General features: G+C 40.7%; 1 protein-coding gene across 8 annotated transcripts in view; it reads left to right on the forward strand.

Annotated features, from left to right (window-relative positions):
- CEP152 (centrosomal protein 152) overlaps positions 1-19,155 on the forward strand; it is a 44,838-nt gene extending 25,683 nt beyond the window's left edge. For 4 of the 8 annotated variants that reach the window (XM_039490699.1, XM_039490697.1, XM_039490702.1 and 1 more), the window contains 11 exons: positions 2,019-2,210; positions 2,915-3,202; positions 3,948-4,079; positions 4,717-5,367; positions 9,189-9,363; positions 12,802-12,981; positions 15,407-15,497; positions 15,591-15,697; positions 16,553-16,709; positions 17,415-17,518; positions 17,787-19,154. In XM_039490699.1, coding sequence (XP_039346633.1) covers positions 2,019-2,210; positions 2,915-3,202; positions 3,948-4,079; positions 4,717-5,367; positions 9,189-9,363; positions 12,802-12,981; positions 15,407-15,497; positions 15,591-15,697; positions 16,553-16,709; positions 17,415-17,518; positions 17,787-18,838 — 3,129 coding nt within the window. In that variant the 3' untranslated portion in view covers positions 18,839-19,154. Of the gene's footprint in view, positions 1-2,018; positions 2,211-2,914; positions 3,203-3,947; positions 4,080-4,716; positions 5,368-9,188; positions 9,364-12,801; positions 12,982-15,406; positions 15,498-15,590; positions 15,698-16,552; positions 16,710-17,414; positions 17,519-17,786 lie in introns of all 8 variants that reach the window. The other 4 variants (XM_039490701.1, XM_039490700.1, XM_039490704.1 and 1 more) reach the window with 2 other exon arrangements.
- The last annotated feature ends 1,043 nt before the right edge of the window (positions 19,156-20,198 follow it).

A 20,198-nucleotide genomic window follows, 5' to 3' on the forward strand; every position in this document is an offset into this window, starting at 1 on the left:
TCATGTAGGCTTATACTCAAGGCTTGTCTGCACTACAGAGCCTTTACAGCAGGGGTCTCAAACTCAAATGACCATGAGGGCTAGTTCATTGGCCCGAGGGCCACATCACTGACACACACCCCCTTGCTGCCCCTGGCCCTGCCCCCAGAGGGTGCATGAGGGGTGTGATAGGGGCTCAGGGCAGGGAGTTGGGGTGCAGGCAAGGGGCTCACGGTGCAGCAGGGGACTCAGGGCATGGGGTTGGGGCGTGGGGTGCAGCAGGGGGCTCAGGGCAGGGAGTTGGGGGGCGGGGTGCAGGAGGGCTTTGGGCTCCAGGGTGGCAGCGGCGTACACTGGGGCCAGGGCAGGCTGCCGGCCCTGGCCCTGTCCGCTCCGGGAAGTAGCTGGAACCATGTCCCTGGGAGAGTGGGGGGGACGCAGGGCTCCTCATGCTGCTTGCTGCGCCTCCAGGTACCTCCCTAAAGCTCTCATTGGCCACGGTTCCCTGTTCCCAGCCAATGGGAGCTGGGGGGGGGCGGAGAGGGGGCGGTGCCTAGAAGCCAGGACAACACACAGACGGAGCCCTCTGCTTCTCCCGCCCCGCCGCCGCAGGGACATGATGCTAGCCGCTTCAGGGAGCGGCGTGGGGCTCGAAGGGGGCAATCCTGTGGCTGTAGTTTGCCCACCCCTGGAAATAGCCCCGCGGGCTGCGTGTTTTGAGACCCCTGCTTTACGGTATAGCTATGCCAGCATAGCTTCATAGTGGAGAAGCACTGTAAACCAACAGAAGGAGTTCTGCTGGCATATCTACACCACCTCCTTGAATAACATTAGCTGTGCTGACAGAAGCACTCGTATGTCAGCATGGGGTGAACTGATTTAAATCAAGGTGATTTAAATCAGCAAGTGGAAAGCTTCAATTTAAATCATTGATTTTCATCAACTTTTCCATTTGTACTTCAGTTATTAGCTAAAGAAAGCTGCATTTTCATTGGTTGCTATAACCCTTAAAACATGTTGATTTACAGCTAAATAGAGTCCTTACCAAATCGAGTGTACATATTTTTGCTACATAGGAGGGTACACTATAACTATATACATTTATTTAAGCAATTATATAGCTTAATATAGCTAATGGAAATTCACTTCTCTTGACCTGAGGTTTTTCAGCAATATGAATTTAGTTCCTTTTGTGTTTGAGGTGCACATGAAGAGGAAAGTAATTTGTGTTGGGCTTCTTTTTGTTTTGTTTAAACTGTTTTACTGTGCATTATGGAAGTGGTTTGTCATGTAGATGTGCAGCTATATCTGAAATTTAACGAATGTAGCTATCAGAAAATGCTGTGTTCACTAGCTGATAGCACACATGAAAAGGTGCATGATCAGTGTAGCTTTCTCTCTTCCTCCTCCTAGCTGTCCTATGAAAAATGTAGTGGATGGTTAGAATTGTGACATCAAATGTAGCTCCTCCCACTACCTGCTCATTTGCATACATCAATCCTATTTAGCATTGTTATGACCTGAAAGAATCAATTTGTACAGAGTCCCCTATGTCAAACTTGTTCAGCATACAGGCTAGATTTATTTTTTTAACTGCGTATACGGCAAGCTCCATCTGGAATCTGAAAAGTGTTTTCTCTTTCTCATCTATGACAGTGAATTAAAGCTACCCAGTTTTTTTTATTCATGAGGTAGAATACAATCTGATTTGTTTTTCTATAGGTGTATTAACTCTGAAGGGGCTATTGGTGTGTAAACTGTCTTCTTTAGCAAAGCAGCATAAATGGATGCATGCAACTCAAAACACACTGGGAGCAGATATGTTGACTCAAAAGTCACTTTTACAATAGTCACTTATGATAATAATCACACTTTATCTTAAAATATTAATCAAGAAGAAAATCCATCAAGAGGTCAATGATAAAGTGCACAGACTTTATAGTCTTAATTAGGTCTCTTTCCACATTCCAATCTCTTATTTCTGGTGCATGTTATTGTTGGCTAAAGTTTGTTCAGTTGTATGCTTGAATTTTGCCTAGTTCAAGAAACAGTTCTTGGAAGAAAAAGAAGAATCTCTTAACCATCTGAAGACTGAACTAGAAGAAAAGCACAGGAATTCTATTATAACAGCAAAAAGCCAATGGCTGAAAGAAAAAGAAGTCAGTATTAAGCAGCAAGTGGAAAATGAAGTGGCATTAGCCAAAGTCCAGTGGGAGAAGGAACAGAAAGAGGTGTGGGGCTTGTACTAATAGACACAAAGAAGTCCATAAACTTCTTTTAATGGACACTTAGGGGCAGATCCTCAGCTGTCATAGCTCAATTTAAAGTCAGTGGAACCACAGCAACTTAAACCAGTTGAGGATCTGTCCCTTTTAGCCTAATCCTGAGAAGTACTGAATTGGTAAAATCAATGGGAGTTGTGGATGCTCAGTATATCTTGATCAGGCTTTAATTTAAAATTAACATGTAAAATTCACAATAACTGCACCCATAAGCACATCTAAATATTTCACTTGAATTCTGGAATGGGTGAGTCAGCATTTCTACTTGCCATTTGCTTTAGTAGCTATGCAAACTTATTTGCACATCTTCTTTCACCTTCTCTAAAACTATGGCACGGGAACACAAAAGTACTCTGCCTTTGTTACTAACCACATGCTCCTAGGTATTGATTTGTTACATTTAACTTGAGCACTCTAATGGGACCTGGTAAAAAGTATCTAAAGAAGCTTAAATTCCAATAACCCTTCAGAAATGGAGGTCGTCTTGTGTCTACGGAAACAACTTTCTTGTGTCCTCTGAGCATGGGTGTCACTCTCTTTTCGCAGGGAAGGGTGTATACATCAACTGAGACTACATATTTGACCAGTAATAATTCTAGTTTTTAGGTATTTCAGCAATATTTTTTCTTCTAAAAAAATACTCTCTTATATAGATCAAAGAACAAGCTATCCAGGAAATAGAAAGAGTGTGGCAAAGCAGACTGGATCGAACTCTAGAGGAAACTAAGAAAGCTTTAGTTGAACTCCAAGACTGTGGCAGCCAAACTGACCAAGTAGCCATAACAGATGAAACATCAAGTAAGGAGATTGCAAAGATGGTTGAGGAGCAAAAATTGCAACTGGAGGAGGCACTGAAAGAAAAGGAGAAGGCTGTTAGAGAGGCCTTGAAAGAACTTGAAACTGAACTGGAGAGGAAACATCATGAAAATATTGCCAGTCAGGTAGTAGATACATTTCACCCTGTTAATTGTTTCGCAGCGTTCAAATGTATGCAAAGTGGGTGCTACCAAATCAGAATGGTAATGTTTTATGCTTGCTTGTTACTTGCTCTCAGTAAAATGACAACATAAGGTGCAAAGCAGTAGAGAAGCTGACCCTAAATATATGTTTTAAGCAGAGGAAATTATTACAAAGCAGGTTTAATCGTACCGTACCTGAGTACTTTGACTTCCTGTATTTGATAGCCTCAAAAATTCTAAAAATATTAGTCTTCTGTTTTTTTTCTGCCTGATGTTGTTATAGAAATTAACAGATTTGTATTGGGACTTTGAAAATGTTATGGAAGATCTAATAGCATAGCTAGAGAACCACTGGCCTAACTTTAACATGTTTTATAAACTCTGTAACATAACTCAATAGAATGAGTCAGTACATATGTTCCTGAACTTTTGAGCAAAACCACTTGATGTAGGTTTTTTTTGGTTAATTAGTTTAAAATACAATGAATGCTTCTTAATTCCTCTCCTTTTGGTAAAGGTACCTCAAGCTCTAATGCAGTGGAATTCACTGTTTAAAAACAAAAAGATGCAGTAACCCTGGTACTCTACTCTCTGTAAACATTGGCAATTCAAACGGAAATTCAGTTGGTCTTGTGTTAATGTACAACTTCACAGTGTTAAAAAATGAAACCACGTTTTAATTCGAATGGTTAAAATGACCTCTTCTTTCTCTATTCCTCTTTTGAAGGTAGAAACAGCTTTGACCAAAGCTCATGCCAGGTGGCTGAAAGAATTAACAGAACTTGAAGAGTACAAAGCAAATCTAAAGGCAGAGCGAGAGAAATGGGAGAGAGAATATGAAATCAGTGCAGCAAAACAGGTAGCAGAGAATATTTATTAGGATGCTTGGTAGTTCACTAGCTTATTTTATTTATTATAAAATTTTGAAAAAAAGCTTAATTCAATTTTCCAGCAAAAAAAATTGAGCCCTGATTCAACAAAGCCTATGCTTAAGTGCTGTGCTAAACTGAGGTCTTAGGGAAGTAAATTACTCTGTTTAAAATTGTGGGTAGATTTCTCTGTTAGTGGAAATAAGCAGAATTAGAATGATGAAACCAATTTATGGAAGCCGGAGCCAAATCATTTGTTTTTGAAATCCATAATAGGATATCTAGACTGACTTACAAAACTCTTCTGACTGCAGTGGAGAAACACCTGTAATCGTTCTTTCTGAAACAACTCCATTAATGTTTCATCTTAATTGTAGCGTTTTCTTGTTTTCCTTAGACTTCCGCAAGATGTTTAATATATAGTAAAGCTGGATATCACATTGATTAAGTAGGAGGGATACTGTATATATACTTACTGAGCAATACAGTACAATGTGTGCATCAACGCTTTCAAACAGTGTTCATCTGTTTGTTAAAGTTTATATGGTTATAGCCAAACATACCTAACATGAAAATCCTTAAGGGTTTGCTGACAGACTTTTTAAAAATATATTTTGCATTCTTTAGCTATCGCTAGTTCTTTCGGCAGCTGAAGAGAAATGGAAGAAACAACTTGAGAACACAGAGAAATCTGGAGCCAGAACCAGAGAGCTTGAAGAGAAGATCATTTCCCTTAGAAAGGAACTAGAGCTAAAGAAAGAAGAAATCCCTGCAACTGTTAAAGCAGAGCTAGCTCAGGCTCGTGCTCAGTGGAACAAAGAAAAGCAAGAAGAAATCCTCCGGCTACAGGAACAAAATGAACGAGACTACCGTTCATTCTTAGATGACCATAGAAATAAAATAAATGAGGTGCTTGTAACAGCTAAGGAAGATCTTGTGAAGCAGAAAAATGAATTGCTGATTCAGAAAGAGGCAGAACTTAAGATGTGTCTGGACCAAAAGCAACGAGAATGGGCAGCTCAGGAAACAAAAAGACTCCAAGAGGAAATTCACCAATATGAGGAGAAGATTCTAATTGAACTTGAGTTCCTCTTAGGAGAAATCCATGAAGAACTAGTCAAGAACAGAAATAATGAGCGTACTTGGCAGGATACATGTTCCAATAGTGCCCTTCAGTTGAACCACCAATACAAGGAAAAGCTAAAGGCTTCCCTACAGAAGGCGTTTAACGGCACAGTGCACACAATTCTAGAAAATGCCAGGCAAGAATGGAGAGAGGTAACAGTTCTATAAATTAAAAATATAACTGCCAACCATGAGAACGGACTTCTCTGACAACTGTCATAGAACTTTGCCCATCCCCCAAGAAATTATATATGATATTTTGTTTCAAAAAAGTAAAACAATTGAGTTTCTTACTAATCTATTACTAAATCTTTAGAAAAGAGATGGAAGATTCCTTCTTAAATAAACAAGTGAAAAAAGAGGACTACAGGTATAGCTTTGGTGACATTTTAAATATTTAAGCCAGACAAATTCAATTAGAAATAAGCACACATTTTTAACAGAGAGTGTGATAAGCTATTGGAACAAACTCCCTTGCTATCAAGACTGGACGCCCTTCTAGAAGATATACTTTAGTCAAACAGAAGTTATTTAGCTCAGTATAAGGGTAATTGGGTGAAATTCAATAGCCTGTGTTATCCAGGAGGTCAGACTGGTCTTCTGACCTTAACTCAAGAAATGCATTAATAGATTTTAAGTTGGTTTAGAATGTTTATCTGGAGGAGTTTCAAAACTTGTCTTCCAAAGTCAAAGAAATTGATTCTGTGTTCTACAGGATCAAATATCCCCTTTAACAACAGTTTGCATATTTTACAAGCTGTCAAACTCTTATGCATTATATCCTATAAACTGCTGATATAGACATGGTGTAATCTTTTGAATAGAAGTTTAAAAGAATGAACCCAGAATGCTGCCACCTACCGTAGCTGTATACAAAAGGTATATTGGAAGCACATGCTATTGATTTCACCCAAAACACTTCAAACCACAAAGCAAAATAATTATTCTTGCTCTCCATTTCTAACATATAGTACAGAGGTGGGCAAACTACAGCTCGCGGGCCACATCCTGTGACCATTCCTGGCCCAGGAGGTTAGCCCCGGCCCCTCCCCTGCAGCCTCAGCTCACTCGCTCCATTGCTGGTTCAATGCCGTGGGCGGCAGGGCTGTGTGCTCCTGGGGCAGCGCAGCTGCAGAGCCCGGCCTGACCTGGTCTCCGTGCTGCGTGCTGGCGGCGGCACGGTCCAGCTCGAGCTGGGCGGCGCAGCTGTAGCGCTGCCAGCCACCAGTGCTCCAGGCAGTGCGGTAAGGTGGTACGGAGCAGGGGGGGTTGGATAGAGGGCAGGAGAGTTCGGGGTGGTGGTCAGGGCATTCGGGGGAGGAACAGGGGGTTAAATGGGGGCAGGGGTCCCGGGGGGCAGTTAGGAAGGAGGGGGGGTTGGATGGGATGGCAGGGGGCATTCAGGGGCAGGGAGAAGGGGCAGTTGGATGGGGCCGTCAGGAATAAGAGGAGGTGTTGGATGGGGCAGTGGGGGTCCGAGGGTGGTCAGGGGACAGGGAGTGGGAGTGTGTGGATGGGGCAGGGGTCCTGGGGTGGGGGGGAGGTGTGTGATAGGAGGTGGGGACCGGAACTCAACCCCCTCCTCTAACTGGCCCTCCATACAATTTACGAAACCCAATGTGGCCCTCAGGCCAAAAAGTTTGCCCACTTCTGATATAGTATGAGTAAGGCTACGTTTTAGTCACAGGTGTTTTTAGTAAAAGTCATGGATTGGTCACAGGCAGTAAACAAAAATTCACGGCCCATGACCTGTCCATGACTTGTACTATATACCCCTGACTAAATCTTGGGTGCTCTGGGGCAGGGAGCGGCCGGGGACTGTTAGGGGTGCTGGGCGGGCCCTCAGAACTCACGGAGATCCTGGAAAGTCACGGAATCTGACTTCTGAGATCTCCATGACAGACTTGCAGCCTGAAGTATGAGGATTGCAACATAATACAAATAAAATAAACAGTAAATAACTGCAGCTGGATTGGGCTCTCAACTAGAAGATTGAATGGCCAGATAACACTGCATTCACACAGACAACAGCTTCTGGTCCTGATTCTGGTGTCTCATCATTGTAAACCTGGAGTAATTCCACTGAAGTCAGTGGAATTATACTGGTGTAAAACTACTATGAGCAGTGTTGGATACAATGTCTAATTCTTCCACAAAACCAGGTTGCCATTTTGAGGTTACCGAATTCCATCCATTTGACAATGGATGTATTCTGCACTGTTAATTTGAACATCTCACCATTGTTAAGGGTCCTGGTGTCATGTTTGTGCTGATTGCACTGTTTCATCAATAAATTTATCCTGGAATGCAGTCTTACATACCCAATATGACTATTGCCAAATGGACAAACAGGCTGATTAGTCAGAAGCCAGTAATTCTTCTACTTTTCTGATCTGTATTGGGTGTGCCATGGGGACGAGTCCTCCAAGCTTGTTTGTAGTAATGACACCTGTGTAACACTTCTACTTCTGTTAGCTTTGTTGAGACCTTCAGACAGTATATAGATCTCCCATTTCTGCTTCTCTGATATTTAAAAATTAGAGAAGGCAATTTTAAATCAGTCATACAAAGAACCTACTACAGGCTTGACAATTTTTTGAAAATGTATTGTCACAGATTTAAAATAGTCTTGCTTGACTTTACCAGGATAGTAAAAATTCTTGTCTTGCCTGTCTCCACCCTGAATATCCTCTTACCCTCTCCTCTAAAAAGACATGGGCAGAATTTACAAGGCTCAAACAAGGCCAGAAGTAGAACTCTCAATACTCTATCAGTCTTTCTTTTTATTTGTTTTTCTATTCTTTATTTGGAAAATGCCTCTCCTGCGTTGCCCATCATAGCTGTCACTTTTGATTATGGGGAGCAGACTAATGGAACTTCCATAACCACCCAATATTATGTAGAATCTGTCATTCATCAGTTGGGGAATCATCTAAGAACATGGCAAAAACACACAGCATCTTGCCATTTATCTTATCCCTTCAAGAAAGGGAATGTGAGTAAGGAACTACTTGTCATAAGGCTGCTACCAGTATGTGGTGGGGCAACTGATTTCTGCTTAAAGCTCACCCCAATCTCAATCAAATGAATAATTGTAAATTTAATTTTTTTCTGTTGTAGCCATAAAATATTCTCACTGATAATGCATAGAACCAGGAGCTTTTACTTATGCCTGGTACATATGGTCTAAACAATGAGTCCCATTTCAAACAGGACTATGTTAACATGCACTAGGTATCTTTTAGTTCAGGCTAGCTGGGTCTACAGGGGGCAGTTACAGTGCAACAGTTTAGTGGATGCTGCAGTTGACATCCCTGTAGTCCGTACTGCAGGGCCATGTAGACAAGCCTTGAGAGGCAAAAGCCTTGGTGAAAGCCCTTGGCAAATGATCAACATTATTAATATTCACTTAAACTTCTAAACTACTGATTATTTAACTATCCAATGAGTTCCTTGGGATTCCTTAAAAGCAATTTCTTCTATTACATTTGCCACAACTACAAACAAAAAAGTGAAATTCTTTTTCTGCCCTTCCACTATCCCGTGTCAAGCAGGAACTTTATAAATAGGATCTAATTCCTTTCCACTGGACACATCCTTGAATAGTTTCAGCTTGTTTTAGGCTATGCTCATTTCTGCCTTATTCAGAAACTAATTGAAGCTTACCAAAAATACCATCAGGACGACAAAGTACTAATAAAGCTGCAGCTATGAATAAGAGAACACTGGTAAACTGGCGGTAGGGTAACCTTTCTCCTTCCACCTTGAATGCGCAGTTTTAGAACTACAATAAAGGTTTTCCCATCTTGATAGGTCTCTAGAATAAAATTGTTCAAAAGCTAATGGAGGCATTGTGGGATGATCAATTTATGTTTGCTTCCCAGACTGTTTCTGGGTGTGGCTATTTCTAAGTATCCATGAACATTGTTTTGTACTACTTACTGAGTATTCCTGATATCTGGTTTCCATTACAGAAACATGAAGAACTAGTCTTCAGTTTAAAAGAAACAGAGCACTCTTGCATGCAAAACGGTGAAGGAGAAACTGGGGACAAGGCAAGACCACCTATGTATGATGTTGGACTCCAAGTAGAAATACAAAGAATACTAAGAAGGCAGCCACCTTTGCAAGACACTGAAATGGATAATGGTACTCTTGATTTTGCTTTTCAGTTAAATCTTGTACATTTCATTGTGCAGCATATAATATGTGTTTTTTAGCCAATATCAGTCTTCTGTAATAACACTTGTCACTGTAGCTAGACTCACAAAGGAACATAGGCGTCCCAATGCTGAGTGTCACCATGCCTAACTTTTAGGCTGCTAGAAAATTACTGGGATCTACAAAACCTGGGTGAGGTGGCTAGGCTCATTATATAATGAATGGGGAGAGGTAGGCACCTCAGCATGGGATTCACAAAAGCCAGCATGGTAGATAGCTCCTTGCCTAAACTAGCCAAAGGGAGATGCCAAGCTGACGGGATGTGTGCTATGCCCAGCACCTCTCTTGGGATAGCTGGCTAAGTCCAGGCTGCAGGAAGGTGCCTCCCTCTGCTTGGGAGTCTCTGCTGCAAACAAACCCTTGGTGTTAGGCTCCTATGACATTTTAGCAAGAAACTGGGGGCGGGGGATGGGAAGAGTAGGAGTAGCTCACTGATAAGGTTTAGCCCAGTGGTTAGGATACTCACCTGGGATTTGGGAGGCCCTGGTTCAAGTCTTCCCTCCACCTGAGGGGAAGACGGGATTTGAACCTCTCGGGTGGGTGCCCTAACTGCTGAGTTATGGGATGTTCTGATTGGGGCTTGTTACCTACTGTAGCCTTTATGTTGAAATGTTTCCAATTAATATAATATAATAAGGATACAATAAAACCCAATTTAGTTTTCAGGTTTGAGTCTCTAGGTCGGTTATAGAAAATTAATTTAGTAGAGGACCTCTCGGTGACACTTTGGTCAAATCAAATTTTATTTAAAAGAAAAATGGTTAGTTTGGTGCTAATGGTACTCTTTTAATGTTAATTGGAGCTCTCCTCAATTTTAACAAAACTACTCCTTTTATAATCTGTTATACTACTAATTAACATTTAGCCTAACCTTTACTATAGTCTTGTTTCCACACCTCCTGATTGAGTCTTTACATTACACATTATTTAAATTAACATCTATGGCAATTCCTTCCCATACTATCAATATAGATAGCATTTTAATAAAACATTTTTATTAAAAACCTTGCTAAAACCAGTTAACCAAAACATAACCACATCATAATCTTGGGTCACGTCTTTGCTAATAGTAATTTTCTCATCTTATTGTCTACAACTTATCTCTAACTTTCCCACACTAGCAACCTCAATTTCCCAGTCTCCTCTATGCTTAGGCTAAAACCTAATTTCTATTTAACATAGACTACAGACTCCCTCAGTCTCTTCTGTTGAAGTGGTCCCAGTTTGGATAAATAATGAGTTATTGGGCCAGAGAGAGACAGCAAGCACGAGAGAGAGACTCTGTGGCCTGGTGGTGCAGCATTCACCCAGGATCCAGTCCCTCTGTTCCACTGACTTTTTAAAAATTATTTATCTACAATGGAACAGCTTTAATAGGAGAGACTGAGGGAGCCCCACAACAGAATATCTCATAACCTAATGGTTAGGGCACTCACCGGAGAGGTGGCAGATCCCTGTTCAAAAACCTTTTCCTTCTCCCAAGTGGAGGTGGGACTTGAACCAGGGCACCATCCAATCCCAGGTGAGACCTTTCAGCCCAGTGGCTAGGGTAACAAGGGACGTTCTCCTCCTCCCCAGCTGTTTTGTTTAAACTCACCAATGGGAGCCTAATCCAGTAGGCAAAGTCTGAACATTCCTACTGGCTCAGGCCCCGCAGGCAAGTTAGGCGAATGAAAGCCTACCTTCCCCTAGTTCGTGGCTCACACTGGGGCTTAGGCATCTGGATGCCTGGTGTGGAGCTGCAGTGCGTATGCTCAGACACAGAAATATAGGCACTTAGAGAAGTTTTACTGCAAAAATTTAAAGGCTGAATGAGTTTAGGTGCCTACGGGGTTTGGTGGAAGCCATGTGTGAGGTTTGTGAATCCCAGGGGAGCCTGATTCTGGGATTTACGTGACTACTGCCACATTAGTCACCGAAGTCCTTTTGTGAATCTAGCCCTTGATGACTTATGAAATCAAAGGACAAACACTCTACTATAATTAGTGAATATATGGATGATGTAGCACACTTAATATGTTCCTTGATGTTTTTTTCCACTTTATGCAGTATTGAGACACTTTAAATTTAAACTTCTATTTCATTAGAACAGAAACGCTGCAGTGAGTGTATGGCAATTGGTCGCTAGATTACTGATCCAGTGACATAATTTATTTTTGTTTGTTTTTAATAAAATGTTGTATGCTTTCTGGTTTTAAAAAGTCAGTCTTCAGGATATGAGCAAATAGGCGCCATCTTTGGCTCTGAATCCAAATAATAAGTCAAAGGGGGCAGAGGTGGACAAAAGAACTGCCATGTTTTGCATCCAAGTCCCTGTAGGGTAGGTTGTATAGGGCTGTGTTTGTACATGGTACTTCCTAGACCAAAACCTCTGATCTCAGGTATGGATCATGCAAAAACAAATGGTTTGGAGGTCAAACTATAGCATTTGCCCCATGGTGCGTATGAGTCAAGGAATTCCACATTCGTGTTAAATATATTTTGTCATGCTGGGTGAATCCTGATTTGTGACAAAGTTCGGATTTTTTTTTTTTTTTTTTGAAAATCATGGAATTAGTGCTCTAGAATAATCTGACTTTATAGTATTTTAAGTTAACCAGAAATGTTGTAGCTTGCTCCCATAGGTCTTGTATACAGTGTCGCAAGGTCAGGGCCTGTGCAGCTGGAGAGAAACATCACAGGAGGCCCCCAGGTTATGCACAAAGCCCTCTCTGGGGTTTCATGTTTGCTTTTAGAGTTCTTATGCTACCAAAAGAACATAAAGCAACAAAACTCATGAGAGTCTCTGGCCCTATGCCCTTAGTGCGGCTTAAATTCCTTCACCACCAAAATAACAAACCATCTATTAAACACAACATAGTATATATAACCAGTGCAGCTCTTCTGCTTCTGGAGCTCCTTCTCCTGGCTGAGGAGAGCAGCCCTTTTCCCTCTCCGGGAAGTAGCCCAGTGTGTCTTTAAGTTTCTAAACCTAACTGGACTCAGCTGCATCTGATCCTTTCCAGCTGGGAGTGCCTCCCTGAGATGCTCCAAGAGTCCTGCTAGAATTTATTTAAAAAAAAAAAATAGTCCCCAAATCCACCCCACTGTCTGCATCAGTGGTACCTCCCTCTACACTCATGGCACTGCTGGGATTGGTACGTTGTGGCTGCAGTGCACAAAAAGACGTAAAACGTATAGACCCTGTAACAAATACTACATTTGGATTGTGTCTATAGCCTCTTATGAGAGTTTTAGTTAGATAAATAGTGTACACTTTCCTAGGGTGTAAAGGAATATCTAATTAAAACCCTAGAAATAATGTGCTTGATTTTGGTTCTCTTGATTCTATGGCTGATGTATAACTTGTAGTAATTATTATTGCAGATCAGAAATGTAAGAAAAGGAACCTTTGGTCTCACGAAGATTTTTGCTGTGACCACTGTTGCCAACAGCTTGAAACAAAGGAGAGAGAATGCCAGGATCTAAAAAGAAAACTGGAGAAAACCTGCAGGCACCTCCAGCTTGCAGTAAGAGAACACAAAGCTAAAGTAGAGCAAATCCGAGGTTAGTATCTCTACTCACCTACATAGAATTCTGAATAGTTTCATTTCCTGCTGGTTGTATGAATCTGTCCTTCACCTTTGAGCTGTCGAGTGCAGCCACTGTAATGGTACATGTCTAAATAACTCTCGGCCCTAATAAATTCACTTTCTAATAGTAATCATTCATCACAGAACTTTCTTCTGAACCTTTATATCCTGGGGACTAGCACAGAGATCCGTGTTTCGATTCATTCTGTGATCTCTGAATGGGACTGTACTAGGAAAATTTACTGACAATGGATGTTCCTCGGGCACTTGTCCACCTGGATCCCACTATAAGCGTGTATGCTGTGTGTTCACGAGCCTGTAACCTTTTAGCCAGCAGCGTCCACTGTGGCTGCATGTGTGCTCTGCAGGGTATAAAAAGTTGAGCGGTCCCAACCGCCACACAGTTCCTTCTCACAACCTGTGGTAGCGAGTCAGACCCCACTATTCTCCTTTGCTGTAGTCCTTAGATTGTTTTAGAGTTAATAGCTTAGTTTTAGTCTTAGTGTAGTTTTAATAAGTTTTAAAGGGACAGTGACTTAAATAATAATTAAAAAGGAGGGAAAATCCACACAACTCTTTTTCCCTTTCTTTTTAGAAGCTTACCTTGCTCCTGAGGAGTAGGTCCCAATGGCAGAGGACCAGCTTTAGAATCTTCACTGCTTTAGGAACAGTTATGCCTGCCCAAGATGCACATAGAAAATGTCTGCTTTGTTTAGGGGAGTCTCTTTCCCCTAGCAAGTGTGCCATTCGGAACTCTTTTTCTAAGTGCACACAAACAGCTCATGATACTCAAGGTAGGAAGGAGCAAAAATCTCTGGATGGAGCTTGGATCAGTTGCCTTCTCTAAAAGTCATCGCCCCTCTGGCTTACCTAAACCAGCTCCTTTGAAAATTGCATTGGCACATGAAACTTCAAAGACTGTAGAATCATGTTCTTCTGCTGTGCACTTTGTCCTCTATCTTTGGTGATAGATATTGCTTCCTTAGCACCATTGGCATCAGTGCCATATACTACAGGTTCATTTGGTACCTCATCCTGATAAGACTTCTGCTGAGACTCCTCCATTGGTACCATCAGTCATAATACCATTGATATTGCTACTGCTTGCTATGTCCTCCAAGGCTGCTTTCACATCTCCTGCAGATCCTACCATCACGCTGGAACTGGAGTCCCCTTTGCTTGATCTGTCTCTTTATCTCTGGTATCTAAGTCTCTGCTGGTACCAGAGCCCAGGGTGCCAAAGATGGACCAATGAGAGATGCTCTAATGGAAGAAAACAGTGAAATGAAGATGAAACTCAAAGATACTACTCCATTGTGGCAGCTTCTAGATCAGATGCTCAGCTTGGCATCATTGTCGTACAGTCGTGATTTAGGCAGAACTGCTTTACCCTCCTTTATACCCTTGTTGTGAGGAGTTTTGAGGTTGAACAAGGTACATGCACATCCCCCCATGGACACTGCTAGCTAAAAGATCCGGACTCGTGGCCACGCTTACAGCGGAATCCCTATGGACAAGAGCATCTCTAAACTTGTTGCTGTAAGATAAGTAAACAGTTTTTCAACATGCTTCACTTGACCCCTCCTCCCCACCTAGTGTCACAGTTGTTGCATTAAGCTTTTTTTTAATAGAAAAGCATGCTAGATGCTTTGTCACAATGAATGTTTATACTCAGTCCTGTCTACCCCAGCAAGACAACCACTTCCATCGCTACTGTAAGAGGCATGCCCACTCACTGCATATCTTGCTCACAGAGCCGGTGATTCCTGTGCATTTAGCTTGTGCCATTGCAGATTTTATGGGCCTGGCCCACTAAAACATTTAACTACACTAGCCAATGTGCACTGATTGAGTCAGAGGTGAAGATTAGGATCTGTGGACCCCCAATATATTCAGTGTGCAAACTCTGACAGTGTTTAAATGACTTTTAGTATACAGTCAGGTTAGACATACACAGCGAATCCCATCTTTCTTTGGAATGTCAGCTGGTGGTTGTTAAAAATACCATGGTGCATGTGTGCAGTGTAAAATATGTGAAATGTTCTTTTCCTTCTCCCATCCCAGAGAAGTCTCAACTTTTTGCACTATAAATAACCTTTCTTCCTCCCCAACTTTTTCCTTCTAACATCCCTGCGCTTATGCCTGTGGCTAAGAGTAAAAATTACATACAAAAACCTGTCTACACCACCACTGAGTTCATCATACTGCTTTTATATTCAGACTTCAAATGACATATGGTCTAGTTAGTTCCTAACTATGTCATTTTGATGGCATGGCGTGTTGTAGCTGCCTTTGAAACACTGGCCACTTATCACAGAGGCAGTAATTTTACATAACCTATGAAGATGTTTAAATGGATTAAAAACATAAAGATCAATTAACTGTCTTGGTTTTTGTAGAAAATGAGAGCGTCCTAGAGGCTCTAATGGAAGAAAACTGTGAGATGAAGATGAAACTCAAAGATCTGAAAACATACAACACACCACCCAGGTATTTGTAAAAAGCCTGAACAAACTGGCTTCCACAGAAGTCATCCTACCTGTCTTGTAGTTGCAAAGTACTGCATGTTTTGTGTGCTTTCAGGTCATTGTCGGAAGGGGCTATTTCAAAACCTTGTACCTCCTGTGATGGTGTAAAAGGCTTGGAAGAAATGCGCTCACAGTACATTAAAGCTGTGGGCAAAATTAAGGGTAAGTGCTAACGAGAGTAAGTTCACACACACAACTGCAAATCACACTCTCATCAGCCGGTTCATGCAAGAATCCAAACCAGTGTCAGATTTCTGACAGTCTGCTGAGGAGTGAAATTTGCTGCCTAGTGAAATATTTCATTGGAGTTATTTGTTCCTTTTCACCTTTCCCTTCCCAAATAACACAAAAATATGTATAACGTATGAAAGACATCTATGTTCTCTCCTTGCACCGAAGTCTCTCTTAAGATCACACTCTCATACCTCACATTGTGTGCTCTCCTGGCACATATTAGCTTTTTTAGTAGAGAGAATGCAAGAAGTTGAATTATCATTTAATCCTGTAAAAACTCGTTGCAACAAGTATGGGCCTGATGTTGCCAGCCTTACTTACTTTGTAGTACATGATTACATGGCAATGAGGCTACTCTTCTAGTACAATACTACTCAACATGAGGGAGGCTGGCAGAATCTAGCCCCGTACAAATTGTTTTAAGCTGTTATCATAAACGGCAAGGGCTGCTTTGTGTCGTTGAATAACTGGGCTCTATTGTTTCTTCTGCGCTATAATTTTCAGCAAATGACAGCCTTCCCCACCAAAGAATTTGTCCTCTGGGACATTTAAATGTCCCTTGCTTTCTATCACCGCATTCCAGGCCCTGTGTTTTAACCACATTCTATTTGGCTGAAGAGGACTAGATCAAATGCCATTCCTTATTTGACTGCTGTGGTTACTGTTGAGTGCCACGCTGCCATTGCAACACTTCTACCCTCAATCTTCCTACCCCGTGGCCAAGTTGTCTCAAATCCTTTTTTCCTTTTGACACTCCATACTAATGAAATTACATTTATGTAGGTGATATGCTTCGTTATATCCATGAAAGCAAAGAGAGAGCAGCTGAAATGATTAAAGCAGAGGTTTTAAGGGAACGTCAAGAGACTGCCCGGAAAATGCGCAAATACTACTTGATTTGTCTTCAGCAGCTTCTAAATGATGATGGGAAACACGAAGGGTGAGTCCCAAACAGATACATTTGAAATTATTATATAGCACATATACTTGAAGAAAATAGAAATATATAAGAATATAGAAAGTAATATATTAAGCTCCCAATTAGTTGCCCATTGTTTGTTTACTCTGAGGTTGTGCTGGTCTGCAAGCCCAGCTGGGTCTGCTTTAAACTCCATCAAATACATACTTTGGTGTGGGTCCTTCAATCCAACTGGCATCCTCTTCAGTGACTGAGACTAGCTGAGCAGCCTTTCTTAATACCTTCTCAACAAGTACCCTTGATTCTCCAGAAAGTTTCCGTCAAGTAAACAGGTGAACAGGAAAACCTCATGTTGTGACTTCACAGCAATTGTGCAGCTTTACAAAATTAAATCAGGCTTTAAATGTGACCTGTAAAAGGAGGGGGAATGAGCTTGTACCTTTTTCTTGCTTGCTTGAAGTATTAAAAAGGTTGTGGAATGTTTAAACAAAAACCAAAAATGGAAAAAAATTAAACAAAATTTCTCCCTCTGGCTTTTCTGGAGGACTTGTCTGAGAGGGTCTCAGATACTGTTACTTTTCTCAGGTTTAATTGAAGGGACAGGGTAATTTGAATTTCTAACACTTTTTTTTTTCTCTGGAATGTTTGTGTGGCAACTGAGGTAAATAGGAAACGCTAGTTAGCATCATAACTTACTGATTTTAAATATTCTGGGGTTCTCAACAGGGCTGAAAAGAAAATAATGAATGCTGCTAGCAAGCTTGCTACAATGGCAAAAGTGCTTGAGACGCCTGTTCGGAGCACACCCCAGAACAAAAATGCCCACTCAAGTAAGTTTGGAGTGGCGGGTTGTTTCCCTTCCTTCCCCTTCTTATAGCTTTAATCCATTTAGTAGTGAAAATGCAGGTAGACAGTGGGAGGAAATTTTTTGTTTGCTTTGCCATCATTTACATAGGCAGTAACTTAAAGACATGATCCACTTGATTTAACAGCACTAGTATTGACAACTTTTTATATAAACTGACTTTTTCCCAACATTTAATGCTTCCTTAAATTAATCTTTTTTTTTTTTCTTTCTTTCTCCCCTGCTTCTCTTAGTCCTGCTACTAAATTCTGAACTGCCAACTGGAGTTGAGCAATCAAAAAGAAATCACATTCATCAAACTAGGCCAGCCCATATGGAAAGCAAATCATGTGGCGAAAGTATTGCCAAAAAAGCCAGTGAGCAAGTTGTTCAGAAACGTGTACCTTTTAACTTAAGACAGCAGCTTGATGCAGTAGAGGCTGAAACACAGGCTGGGCTTCATGAAACAGGGTCTTCAAATATCCAAAGTAGCAGGAGCACTTCTAAACAGCCAGCTGATAATTCAAGAGACACTATGTTAGAATTTTGTCCTGCTGAAGATGGAGGAAGGCTTAGAAATGGCTATGTCTCAAATACAGGCACAGGTCTGACAAATCCTGCTAGCACTACAGCACTTCAAAAGACATCCTCGTGTGTTCCTCAGGTGAAGTTTGGAAACACACATACACCCAGCCCTATAAATAGCCTTTCTGACTCTGGGCCAGCTCATGTAATGTTTGAGAACCAGACTCAAAAACCAGTCTTAAACGAATTTAAATGTAACCAGCCAAATAGATATGGGGAGGCAACATCTGAGAGAACTCAGGGGTTTGATATTCAAGAAACTCCAGTAAGGGATGACGGAAGCTCTGCTGACTGGAGTTCAGTTAGTGGGAGTCTTCATTTCGATAGTGGTGACATGCCCTTCTTGTATCCTGTGCAAAAAGCGAGTTCTAATACAGAAGAACAACATATGGCCAGTGAACAGTTTCCTATGACCAACTTGTTTCCTAATGCAGATGAAAATGTTGGTACATTTTGTAGGCAATTTACCAGCAAAGCCAAGATTCTTGGTGCAAAAAGTGAAGCCATACTTTACAGTAAAGAGCAACTGAACGTAAACCCAGGACACAATTCGTACAAGAACTCTGTGAAATCACATTCTGATGTCTCACAACAACGCAATGCAACCCCATATTCGAGTATAGGAAAAGGCTACAACCAACATTCAAGGAAACTGATACTGGATGCCAAATCTTTTCAGCAAGATAGTGGATTTGATAGCCCGCTTCCTAACTTGGATTAACATCAATAATTCTTCAAACATTAGTTTAGAAGAAACTAACTATTTCAATGCAAACTTGGGACGTGGAAAATCTATTGTTCTAGAAACTTGTGGGTTTTATCCATTTTGTGATCTCTCAATGTTATGTGACTTGAGACTGTTACATGAAAAAACAATCACATAAAATTACTTGAAATATTGATGTAGGTTTTTGTTTACCTTGGTCATCTGGCTTTCACAGTTGTGTACAGTATTTTATATAAGTGTTGTGTGTATTGTTTTATTTAAACAATCTATTTTTGTACTTTAAGATTAGTTTGCAGTGCAATGTTACATTTTTATTTATATATAAATAAAACTACTTTCAATTGTGGTCCCTTTTAAAATCAGTATAAAAGTTTAGTGTGCATTAGAGATGTTTTTTAGAATCTGTTTGAATTGCTCAGGCATTTCATCCCTATAAATGATGAAATGCCAGTGTATATTTAAGTTATAAGCATAAACATTTACATATGTTTTTATAAAATGATTCTCAGTCTTTTATACACTGAATCAAACTCGAGGCCTGTGCCTTCTCTTTGAACGTATGTACAGTGAAAGCTGGTTCACGTCTGACTGGGAAAAAGATCTTAGCTTTGTTTTCAGTAAAGCAGGGTAACTTTATTTCACAGCTATTCCTAGATAGCACTGACTATTCTCTTAATTTAAACTAAAGACTTATCAAAGCATCATGAGAAATATTACTAACTTCCATTAAAGACCTGCTTGTGTTTCTTTGAAACACACTCTCTTTAGCTCATTCTGTCTTGGGGTTGCATTTTCTTTTTTTTCTAGGGATATTTATATGAATAACTGTGTCTGTTTACATTCACACCTGAAATTATACCAAAATACCTTTTTCATGTAAACAATCCTGTGTCTATAAAAGTTAATATGCAGCTGTTCTGCAAAACAAGCAATTGAACACACAAACTGGGCATCTGTCTGATTTGTGGTGTAAAACAGCTAAATTCGTCTTCCCCATTATTGATCAAACAGTTCCAAAGCAAGCACTGTTTAAAAGATTGGTCTGTGGTGGTTCAAATGGCTTTCTCATGATTTTTTACAGAAGTAATAAGCTTAACACACAAATCCAGACTTTTTCTAAATTTAAATCTTCTAGTAGTCCTATTCTGATGCAAAAAACCTTTTTAAATGCCCTTTCAAAACTACTAACTTCCTACAGCATATTGCATTAGCTTTTATTAATATAGCTACCAGTCTTAGACATATAATATACAACTTGCATTTTAGTTTTTTTGTAGTTTTAAAAATTGCCTTAAGCAGTTGTTTTGAAGGCCCAGTGAATCCAGTTCAAACTGAAGTAATAAACATGATCCAA

Source organism: Mauremys reevesii, linkage group 10, assembly GCF_016161935.1.
Source record: "Mauremys reevesii isolate NIE-2019 linkage group 10, ASM1616193v1, whole genome shotgun sequence".
Classification (NCBI taxonomy): Eukaryota; Metazoa; Chordata; order Testudines; family Geoemydidae; genus Mauremys; species Mauremys reevesii.